The sequence below is a fragment of the Orycteropus afer genome, unplaced genomic scaffold (assembly GCF_000298275.1).
Source record: "Orycteropus afer afer isolate SDZICR_OR568_19922 unplaced genomic scaffold, OryAfe1.0 scaffold00166, whole genome shotgun sequence".
NCBI classification, from domain to species: Eukaryota; Metazoa; Chordata; class Mammalia; order Tubulidentata; family Orycteropodidae; genus Orycteropus; species Orycteropus afer.
In genome coordinates, this window is record NW_006921753.1 from 7,136,069 (window position 1) to 7,147,976 (window position 11,908).

At 35.9% G+C, this 11,908-nt stretch overlaps 1 protein-coding gene across 1 annotated transcript in view; it reads right to left on the reverse strand.

Moving 5' to 3' along the window:
- The window catches only part of ALCAM (activated leukocyte cell adhesion molecule), a 250,407-nt gene that overhangs the window by 16,281 nt on the left and 222,218 nt on the right, over window positions 1-11,908 (reverse strand). The window contains exons 12-14 of the mRNA XM_007946574.2: window positions 7,714-7,846; window positions 5,845-5,883; window positions 5,436-5,553 (exon numbers count right to left, since the gene is read on the reverse strand). Of these exons, the coding sequence (XP_007944765.1) occupies window positions 5,436-5,553; window positions 5,845-5,883; window positions 7,714-7,846 (290 nt within the window). The remainder of the gene's footprint in view (window positions 1-5,435; window positions 5,554-5,844; window positions 5,884-7,713; window positions 7,847-11,908) is intronic.

The following is an 11,908-nucleotide window of genomic DNA, read 5'->3' on the forward strand; positions in this document are numbered from 1 at the left end:
TCCGTAGTGATACTGCCTCGGAAACCCAAGGAAGGGTTGCTATGAGTCAGGTCTGACTCGACGGCACATAACAACAACAACAACAACAATGGTTTTAAAGATGTCAAACCCTGACTCTTGCAGCACTGGATCATGGGTGAGATACAGGCATGGGAGGCAGAAGACAAGGCTTTGAGTATGTGTTCTCAGGCTTTGTCCAGCAGGCAGGTGAGCAGCACCAGTGGGGGCTGCAAGGCCCAGGCTGCTCCTGCTGCTCAGGCAGTCAGAACAGCTACCAAGACTGGACGCACTCAGCTTCCTCCTCCCTCCCTCTCTGCTCCTGCTGCTACCCTCTTAGCCTCTGCTACCCATTCCTCCAGTCTCCACCAGCAGCTCCAGCAGCAGCAGCAGCAGAAGCAGTAACAATGAGGACAACCAAAAGAGGGCTCCCATAAGGTTTCAATGTGATGTTCACATAATGTTTAAATCACATAATGTCCTATTGTACAGAATGTATCTTGGATGTTAAGTGACACATACATCCTTTGGATTTGGAGTAAAATATTTGCTATCTATGATATATTGAGCAGGACAATATCATTGAATCTTAACAACAACAACCACCACCAAACTCACTGCTGTCAAGTCGACTTGACTCATAGAGACCTGTCCTTGGGTTTCTGAGGCAGGTGGCATAGTGCCTAAGGCGTTTGACTGCTAACCAGAAGCCTTGTGGTTCAAACCCACCAGCCACTCCTCAGAAGGAAGGTTGGACAATCTACTTCCATAGTGATATCACCTCAGAAACCCAAGGAGGAGTTGCTATGAGTCGGATCTGACTTGACGACAGTGAGATAGAGAGAGAGAGAGAGATCTCTACAGAAGTAGATTGCCCAATCTTCTTTCCGAGGAGTGGCTTCTTTAAATTCTTGAGTATGTCAGTGAAAGTACACAAAGAGACTAGTTCCCTGTCTGGAAAATAGTAGATGCTCTTAAAGTGCTAATGGGGAAAGCCCTTGCTATAACTGCCTGCCCCCAGCACATTCCTAACACCTTTTCAATTTATGTAGTGGAGAACCCACCTTCTTCAATACATTTAATGTTGGAGTAAGAATTAATTGGAAAATTGAATTCAGTTAAAATCAATTTTCTTGCAAGATCCTGTTCTATACATATTATATATCAAGAGATACTAATTGGAAATTATTTTGGAGATATAATATAGAATTGTTTCTTGAAGTTTCAGTGTTACTGGTGAGTTCTCTTCAGTACTAAGCCAGTTCAGAACTGTTTGTGTGTGTGTGTGTTTTGTTTTTCTGAGAAAATACTGCAATACAATCGCATTATGTAAGGCAGAACTAACATAATATTTGTGGCTTTTAAATTTCCAGATTATCTAATATCACACAGTAATTTTTATGATGAGGTCAATAGTTGCCAACAATAAATCACTTGGTAAGTTTCCAAGATTCACACAAGGTGTATTTTGAATTAAAAATATATGACTAATGCTTGATCTTGGTTGATTAAGCATTTGGCTGCTAACCAAAAGGTCAGGGTGGGGGGTTGAACCCACAAGTAGCTCCACAGGAAAAAGATGAGGCAGTCTGCTTCCTTAAGGATTACAGCCTTGGAAACCCTGTTTGGCAGTTCTACTCTGTTCTATAGGGTCATTATGGGATGCAGTTGACTCGATGGCAATGGATTTGGGCTTTTTTTCATTATAATGGTCAGAGATCTCATAAATGCAACCAACCTGGAAATTATGATTGTAATAAACTTCTCTGTAAATTTATGGTTACTTTAGGTTTTCTTTAAATCTTTCCTTTTTTTTTTTTTTTTAAGGATCTTCAAACTTCCATTAATTCTTGTAGTAAGAGATGTAGGAGAGGATTTGGAACTCAAACAGTAATATTCAAGTGCTATAACACTAAAGAAGAAGTTTGGATAACAGAGTAGAGAGGAATAATAAAATAATGAAACAATAATCATGGGATTATTTCGTGTTTACTAATATTCTACTGTTAAGTAACCAGGCATAGAGTGGGATTAATTAATTAATGCCTTTTGCTTGGCATGGTCAGTTAATACTCTACATACATAGGAAATGATCAGAGACATCCATTCTAATTATCAAAAACTTCTAGATTTAAATAACTTCCAGTGAGAAGTTACGTGGATTTATATACATAGCAGAGGAGTCACCAGTCCTCACTCTGCAATGAATCTATCATATCACAATGTAAAAGGAACATAACTTTTCAGTATTTCTTTCCATGGTTGAAATAGATACAAAAATATGGAGCTCATAACAGTGGAATGGGGAATGTACATCAACTAAGTAGCCACCAGGAATATTTACAAATTTACTCTTAATTGTATTTGGAAATGAAATCTTTTCCTCATCTTTCTCCAATGACTTTTAAATTGTCAATGCAAAGAAGTTCCCACAAATGTTGCTAATACTTTGCTCAGCTAGGTGCATCACTGAGGCTTTTACATAAAATGCTTGGCTCATAATTTAATTGTTAAGCAAGTTGTTTGCAGGAATGTGTGACTCACTACAATTGTTGATGGTGTTATTTTGCAATATGGTAAACACATGGCTATATTTCTTTAGGTATCTAGGAACAAGTCTTGGCCGTATCTTTGTTAGAAATTTCTCACACCCATGTAAAAATGGGTCAAGTTATTTAAAGACAGAAATGAAACATATTGAATTTTAAGTGAAAGGAATTATCTCGAAGAGAATAAAGAAAAAGAGTATAGTAGATCCAAAAATGGCCTTAGCAATTCTTAACCTATAAGCCCTTTTTATGAGTCGTTATGTACTCACATCCTGGACAAGCGACTTTGGGAGTTAGCAACACAAACTCACATTGTTAAAATGCCACCTTATCTCGGGACACTAGCAAGGAATAACTAATCAGGTATGCAAACTACTTAGCAAATCTGAAGTGTTTCACAAATTCTTAATGAAAACAGTTTGGTGCTTGTGACTGGATTTGCAGTTTATGAGTTTGATTACCAATAACATTAACTCTATAATGCTGATGCACTTTTCAATTAAATAACAGTTATTTACATGTATGTTCAAGTCAGATGGTAAAAACTGCACTTAATTTAATGAGATACATAAAAGGAAATGCATGAAGCCTTAAACCTAATGACAATGTGAAGCCAAGTATCTAGCATTTACATAACTCTGAGTTTTAATTTTGGGTCACCATATGATAATAACCAATAAGTAATTGGAAAACACACACACACACACACACACATTAATTTCTCCTATTCATAGAAGTATCTGATAAGATGCTGGCAATTAGAATACAATGATTAAGAAGATTAGGGGTGTTTCAAGAATTTAATGTGTACTTGATCATAATGTATAAAACTTCAGTTTCTTTTTTCTTTTCCTCAGGATTCAGGGAGATTTTATTTTCATTATTCTAAGAAATGAAATTGCTTATATATCTTAAGTATATTAAACGGTAACACCCCAGAGCTCAAGCTGTTAGATTTATGAGTTCCATAACATGGACTATAAAGGAAGGTCAGATTTTAATCATCAGGAAACTTGTACACATGGAAGGAGAATTTCTGTAAGATAGATATTACCTCTGGGCAATGGTTTGCATTTCCTTTCACTTGCATGGTCCAAGTTGTCTTCCAAATTTTTCATATATATCGTGGGCAAAACATGAAGGGTTTTTAGGTAAAATGTTAATTGAGAGAAAGAATATATTTGTTACTATGTGATAATGAGCACTGGTTAAGACAGGAGTGGCTGCACCTCAGTGTGAAAACAGACATGTACATCAGCTACAACACACAAGCAAAAAAATGCTTTTACCTTATGTGACAAAATGAGAGAAAGTAAGGCATAGCAAGAAAAAAATAAGGCCTAATGTTGTTGTTGTTATGTGCCGTCGAGTCGGCCCCGACTCATAGCGACCCCTCCTTGGGTTTCCGGAGGCAGTATCACTACGGAAGTAGGATTGCCCAACCTTCCTTCCGAGGAGTGGCTGGTGGGTTTGAACCACCAGCCTTCTGGATAGCAGTCAAGTACTTTTAGCCACTATGCTACCAGAGCTCCTAAGGCCTAATAATTAAGCACAAAGATTCCCAAACATTACTGCCTTAAATCAATAATTTGGCCCCTATGAGCTGTGTAACTTTAAGCAAATCAATGAACTGTTCTCTGCATTAGTTTTCCAAGTCTAAAGAATGAATAATAATAGAAATATATCATAGATTTGTTATGAGGACTAAATACATGAAAAATACTTAGAACAGACATCAACACATGCTCATATTGTAATATGACTTTAAAACTTCTGAACTACTGTTCATATTTTGGCAACTCAAAATATTTCTCCTGGTATAATATTTCTTAGCTGAAATTGACATCTTAAAAGGGTAAGATCATGTTCTTGATTGGAGTTGGCATTTTATTTGGACTGTAAGTTAACTTACATGTGTGGTCTAAAGGAGTAATATCAGATGTTAAGAACATAAATAAAATGAAGTCCAAAGTTGCAACTGTAATCCACAACACTTTGCAAAAGTTAACTTCCCCATTTGTAAGATAAGAATGTTTAGAACCCATGTTACAGATCAGAGGGTTTGTCACAGAATCACTCATGCAATTTTTTAAATATACATATGGTAGAACTCTTTCGCTGCTTAATTGCATCTGAATCTGGGGTTGAGGTAGGGCAATGAGGAACACTAGGTGTGTGCATATTAGGACTCTTTACTGGCTAATCTAATTTGCATCATAAATCATTGTTCAATTATTTTTAAGGTTCATACTAACTGCATTATTATATGACGCTAATGATTTGAAAATTAAAACACCACCTAAAGCTAGTTTAAAAGCAGTCTTGGTATCTTGTCTAATCAATTATTTTAATTAAATCCCAAATGATCATAAATTGTTCTATGAATTAGATCCTTCCATGGAGAAAATTAGAACAGGGAATAACTAAAACAGGGAAATAGTGACAACATGCTCTCCCTCCCTTACCAGTAACTTCTTGCCTGCCAAACCTCTCACTGCAAAGACACCTGGAAATCCTTGCAGGATGTACTAGCTACTTAATTTAATTTTCACCAGCTTCAGTCAAACCATTGAGAATGGTTGAGTTTTAGGCAGTATATATTTTTTTAAAAAAATTTACCCAGACATTGTAAAATCAAATAGCGAAATTCAGACTAACGACTGAGAAAAATAAGTGGACACATGTGAACTTACACACAGGCTCTGCCTCCTGATATTGGCAAAGGGGTCACTGTAAGCTGAAAGCAAAACATGATCAGCCTGATCCAGAAAGCTCTCTTTCTTATTGTAGATGTCATATATACAGTTGGAGTGAACATAAAAAACACATTTCATTTTCTCCCAGTGAAAGTCAATAAACAATGAAGATTTTTTTCCCCCTATGGCTTACTTTGATTTCTTCATATACAACCAGTAGACGACACCAGCAACGAGGGCAGCAAGGAGGAGTCCAACGACGATTCCCACAATTAGCTTTGCCTGGTCATTCACCTTTTCTCTGTTTTCATCTATAACAAAGAAGAAAAGTCCATGCAATTACAGACAATGCCAAGGATTTCTGCAAAGAAGGCAATCTAGTTGCTACTTACAAAACATGACTAAGGGTTATTCTATGATTAATATGCAAACTTTACTTGTGATATTAAAGGGTAAAATTCTAACATTCTTACTACCTTGTCACATTTGCTCTTTTAATTCAAGCCAAATTTGTGGAGAGCTTAGATAATTACTGATACACTAATAATTCATAAGTCTTGAGCTCATCGACAAGGAAGAAGAGTCGGCAGCATAGTACCTACCACTTATTTCGTCTGTCTCATCGTGTTCTGGAATACTTACTGAAATGAAAAATGTTAATATGAAATTAAAAACAAAATTTGTTGATATATGAAAGTCACCTTTACCACTATAGTATGATGTAATAATACTCAAATATAAAGTATCTATTCTACAGCTAAGAAAAATAACTGTACTTAATAGAGCATGACTCCTCTACAAAGAAATTAATCTTGCTTCAAGAAAAGGAAAGTAGATAAAACAGCAAAGGCATTAATCTACCATAGAAAATTTCACAACTGACAAGCTGTAGTATTAATCTGAAATCCATATTAATTTCCCCACTATCTACCTCTTTTAATAGTACTTTGCTTTTTAAGAGAAACTCATCACCATATATGAAAATCTACAATGCAGTCTTTCTCAATTTTGTTTTCTTCCTGTCCCAATAAAGGAGAATTCACTTTCCTCCTTTAGTTCTGGAACTTATACCTAGAGAATTTCTCAAAGTGACAGAGATAGAGTTTAAAACTGGGACTGTGTCAGAGGTGTGATATTTGTGAAAGTTCTCCAAATGACTCTGATAACCTATATCCTGGGCCCATGGTAATAATCACTGCTGTCATGGATTATCATCTGATATTAAACTACATAAAGATTTCTTAAAGTGTGGTCTATGGATCCTTATAGAACTTCCTGTGATATTTGTTAAAATGCATATCTGGTATTTCATCTCTCTTCATTCATACTAAATTGGAATCCCAGGAAGAGCTTACTGAATTTGAAAACTACTGTATTAAATGTTGATCAAGCCATTGCAAGGTCTAGAAAACTGAAACACCCTATTCTATGGGTTAAATAAAAAGAGAGATTAGTGTTCAGGACAAAAGGATGGGTTCCCCTAGATAAGACACATCAACACCCCCAGAATTGAATTCTGATAAGTCAATGCTATTTTAGAGTTAAATTTGTTTAGTTCTTTTTTCTTTTCAATCTGTCAGACTTTTATAATCTGTTTAGGACCATCGTCTATAGATGATTGTCATCTCTGAGCCCCAACTAATTCCTAGCCAATGTGTCCCTAACCTGCTAATGTAACATATAATATCCCAAATGGACTGAAGGATAAATATTTGGAGGATCAGTTAGCATCCTGTTCAGAGTTAATCTTTATTCTAGGCCAGAACTGATTTAAGGTTAGCATAGCAATAGGACAAGTATTGGAATTGAAAAGATGGATAATTTCACATTAAATGATAATTGTTCTCAGAAGAAGCTGCTATTAGTATGTATCACTCAGATTTTCACTCTAACAGATTTTTCCCTTTCTCTGAGATGATTTTCTTTATCTGATTTGGCTACGGCTTAAATATGACTATCACAAAAATATCAATTTCACAAATTCTCTTAGCTTTGCTACCAATCTGCTGAATGAATTCAAGCATGGGATAGTCCTGTATAAAATAAGGGTAGGATAATTACCACACAGAACTGGAATGCAAAATAATAGACTAAAGGGAATTAAAAATTTACTAAATTTAAAACTTTCAAAAATGTTTGAATTACCTCGATTTGTGTTCAAATAAAACATGGTATTAAAAAAACTCAGCATTTATCTGTTGCTGTTGGAAAATATTCCTGTACAGGATATGATCTCTGACACATAAAATATGGAATGATTCAACTATCAAGACAAGGATCATGCGATAATGGAAATCAGAGGTGAGGTGGGTAGAGGGGAACCTCGTGATGATGATACCAAATGTAAAATAAATAAATAAAACTTACCATAATGCAGAACAGGAAGATGGAACTGAAGATTTTAAACTAATGAAGAATAACTTCAAATGTTCTTACTTTTTTTTTTTTAATGCCAGAAATAAAATACTCACTAGCAGAGACATTCAAGGAGTTTACTGTTCTCTCCAGCTGGTTTTCTGCTGTGCAAGTTAATGTAACATTCTCTTCAGGAGAAATGATAATTTTACTAGAATACTTGCCATTGATATAAGGAGATTCCTCTGTCTGCAAAAAGAAGGAAGATGGATTTAGAAATGGAAATGGACTTAAAAGCATGGGTAAAAGTACTACTGAATGCAGTAGCCTAGGAATGGTTCTCTGCAGTGCTGTCTGGTGTCTGGATATGTGTGATCATCAATAATGACCAAATTGAGGCTTACATCTGTAGCAGAAAAGAAAAAAAAAAGATAAGTGAATCCATAATACGATGTCTATTTATGCTTCGATTGTTACTTCTAATAATTTATTCTTCATTACTTTTCAATACATATTCAGGTTTAGTCATTATTTTGCCATGATAGCACTTGTCTCAAAATGATTAATTAGTTATTATTCTAATCACCAATTTTCCCTCAATAAACAGGAATTTCATTGTTTGTGAATTCCATCAATGTTCTTTGCTACAGAGGTTAATTCCTTTATCTTAAACTGTTGTACCAAAGTGCATATATATGTGCGATTTGTTGTTATTGTTAGGTGCTGCTGAATCTGGTCTGACTTATTTACAGCAAAACAAAACACTGCCTGTTCTTGTGCCATTTTAATAATTGTTAAATTTGACCCCATTGTTGCAGCTACTGTGTCAACCCATCTTATTGAGTGTCTTTCTCTTTTTCACTGAAGCTCTTTACCAAGCATGATGTCCTTCACCAGGGACTAGTTCCTCCTGATAAGACGTCCCAAGTATGTGAGATGAAGTCTGGCCATCTTTGATTCTAAGGAAAAATCTGGCTGTATATCTTTCACAACATATTTGTTCATTCTTTGGCAAGGCACAGTATATACAGTATTCTTTGCCAACATCATAATTCAAATGAATAATTTCTTTTTCTAAAAAAACCCAAACCAAACTTACTGCCATTGAGTCGGATCCAACTCATAGAGACCACTCCTTGGGATTCAAGGCAGTATCTCTACATAAATAGATTGACCAACCTTCCTTTTGAGGAGGAGCTGGTGGGTTTGAACCTCAAGCCTTCTGGTTAGCAGTCAAATGCCTGAGGCACTATGCCACCAGAGCTCCCTTATCCATTGTCTGGCTTTCACATGCATATGAGGTGATTGAAAATGTCATGGCTTGGGTCAGGCACATCTTAGTCCTCAAAGTGATGTCTTTGCTTTTGAACACTATAAACAGGTCGTGTGCAGCAGCTTTGACCAATGCAATACATAGTTTAATTTCCTGACTGTTGATTCCATGGGTGTTGATTGTGGACCCAAGTATTCTTTATGTTGAGGTGTACCATATTGAAGTGTGCAGTTTTTGATCTTCATCAGTAAGTGCTTTAAGTCCTCTTCACTTTTAGCAAGAAAGGTTGTGTCATCTATATATCATAGGTTGTTAATGAGTTTTCCTCCTATCCTGATGCTGTGTTCTTCTTCATACAATCTAGCTTCTCAGATTATTTGATCAGCATACAGATCAAATAAGTATGAGGAACAGCTACAACCACAATGCACACACTTCCTGATTTTAAACAATAAAGTATCCCCTTGTTCTGTTCAAATGACTGCACTTGGTCTATGTACAGATTCGTCATGAACACAAGTAAGTGTTCTGGAATCCACATTCTTTCCATTGTGATCCATAATTTGTTATGATCCACACAGTTTAATGTCTTTTCATAAACAATAAAACACAGGTGAACATTTTTCTGTTATTCTCTGCTTTCAGCTAAGATTCATATGACATCAAAATGATATTCCTCATTCTATGTCCTCTTCCAAATCTGGCTTGAATTTCTGACATTTTGCTGTCAATATATTGCTGCAACTGTTTTGCAAATATCTTTAGCAAAACTTTACTTGTGTGGGATGTTGAGGATATTGTTTGATAATTTCTGCATTCTGTTGGATCACCTTTATTTGGAACAGACAAAATATGGATCTCTTCCAATCAATTGGTCAAGTAGCTCTCTTGCAAATTTCTTTGCATAAATGAGAGAGAGCTTCCAGTATTCATTTGTTGAAACATCTCAAAAGGTATTCATTCCATCTGTTCCTGGAATCTTGTTTTTCACCAATTCTTTCAGTGCAGCTTGGACTTCTTTCTTCAATGTCATTGGTTATTGATCTTATGCTACCTCCTGAAATAGCTGAACACTGACCAGTTCTTGTTGGTACAGTGACCCTGTGTATTCTTTCGATCACACCTTGATGTTTCCTGCATCATTCAATGTCTCGCCCATAGAATCCTTCAATATTGCAACTAGAGGCTTGCATTTTTGCTTCAGTCCTTTTCAGCTCAAGAAATGCAGAGCTTATTCTTCTCTTTTGGTTCCCTAACTCCAGGTGTTCACATATTTCATTACAGTACTTGCATTTGTCTTTTCAGGCCATCCTTCAAAATCTTCTATTCAGTTCTTTTACCTCATCAGTTCTTCCATTTGCTTTATCTACTCTATGTTTAAGACCCAGTTTCAGAGTCTCATTTGACATCCATTTTAGTCATTTCATTTTTCCTGGTTTTATAATGACCTTTTACTTTCTTCATGTATGATGCCCTTGATGTCATCCCACAAGTTATCTGGTCATTAGTCATTAGTGTTCAATGAGTCAAATCTATTCTTGAGATGGTGTGATATATTCAAGATCATACTTTGTCTCTCATGGACATGTTTGAATTTTTTTTCAGCTTCAACTTGAACTTGCATATGAGCAACTGGTGGTTTGCTCTGCAGTTGACCCCTGGCCTTACTGATGATATTGCGCTTCTCTATCGTGTCTTTTCACAAATGTAGTTGATTTGATCTTGGTATATCTAAGTGCATATGTATCCATGATTTGCTAATGGTTAAGGCAAACCACTTTTTTTTTCTGAATTTCCTGCTAAGTTCAGAAGACTCTTTTTCTTTAAGTGACTAGTTCTCTTTCATTTGATTTTTATGAGGTGTTAATGAAAGCAATTACTGCATTCAATTTCTCCAAATTTAATGAATATTTCACTTTGATCTCTTTTGTAGGCCAACTTGACTCCTAAATGCATCACCACTTAAGCAGATAAGTTCCTGTGCTCTTTTCTCAATCATATTATACTCATCACATCCTAAACTTTTCTCTATATGCTTTTTCCTCAAATACATTGTAAGTACCTTGAGGACAAGAGCTAGTCTCATGCTTTGGAATAAATCCTGGAGTATGTGAGTGAGTTATCTAGCAAAGGCAAACTAATAGATCCACCATGTGATTGAGGAGGGAACAAATAAAAGATAATGCATGGGTCAGTACAAACCTAGAACAAGAAAAATAACACACCACCTAGTGGGAGAGACTCAATGCTTCTCCATGACAGTGAAGAATGGGCATTATAATTTGAATCCTCATAGTACATTCATGTGCTATTTTTCCACTTTGATTAAGATTTTTGATATGGGTTTCTCATTGAGTCTTAGTTTTTGTTGCTTTTATCTTCATAAAATGCTTTTGTTCATTTTTGGGATGGTCTTTTAAATCTTTGTATCCCTTCACTCATCAAATATTTATGGTGTGCTTATTTTCCTATTTTCTATGCTGTTGTTATCCCTATATAAGGTCATTTTTTTCAGCAACTATCAATTAATTGAACTAAATCACAAAAGTAATAGAGTAGAAAAGAACAAGTCATTTTTGATGTTAAAAAATAGATCTGTAAGTTGCCATTTAAAAGTGGTTCAGGTCTTTTTTCTCAGTCAAGAAAACTGTATTTCCTCAGTGTTGAATAGACCAAGGCTTCCTTCTTTTACATTTGTATTTCTTGTATTTCCATCATATCATTTGCTTCAGTTGTGCCTATACTTTGGAAGCTTTCCATATCTGAAGTCATATATTTCAACTGGATCCAAAGCTGGGATGGCAGCTCCTAAGGTTTAAATAATCAAATGACACCTCTGGGTGGACCTCAAGAGTCTCTATGTGGCAGGGGGGTGGAGTTCCAGCAAGATGGCAGACTAGGCAGAAAGGCTGCACAGACCCGCTTCAACAAAGAAAAGGAAAACCAATTAACACAGACACAGAAGATAATCTTGGACCCCTGAGCCTTGAAGGGAAGGATATAGAAGTGGACTAAACCCCAACTAGCAGAAGAATTTG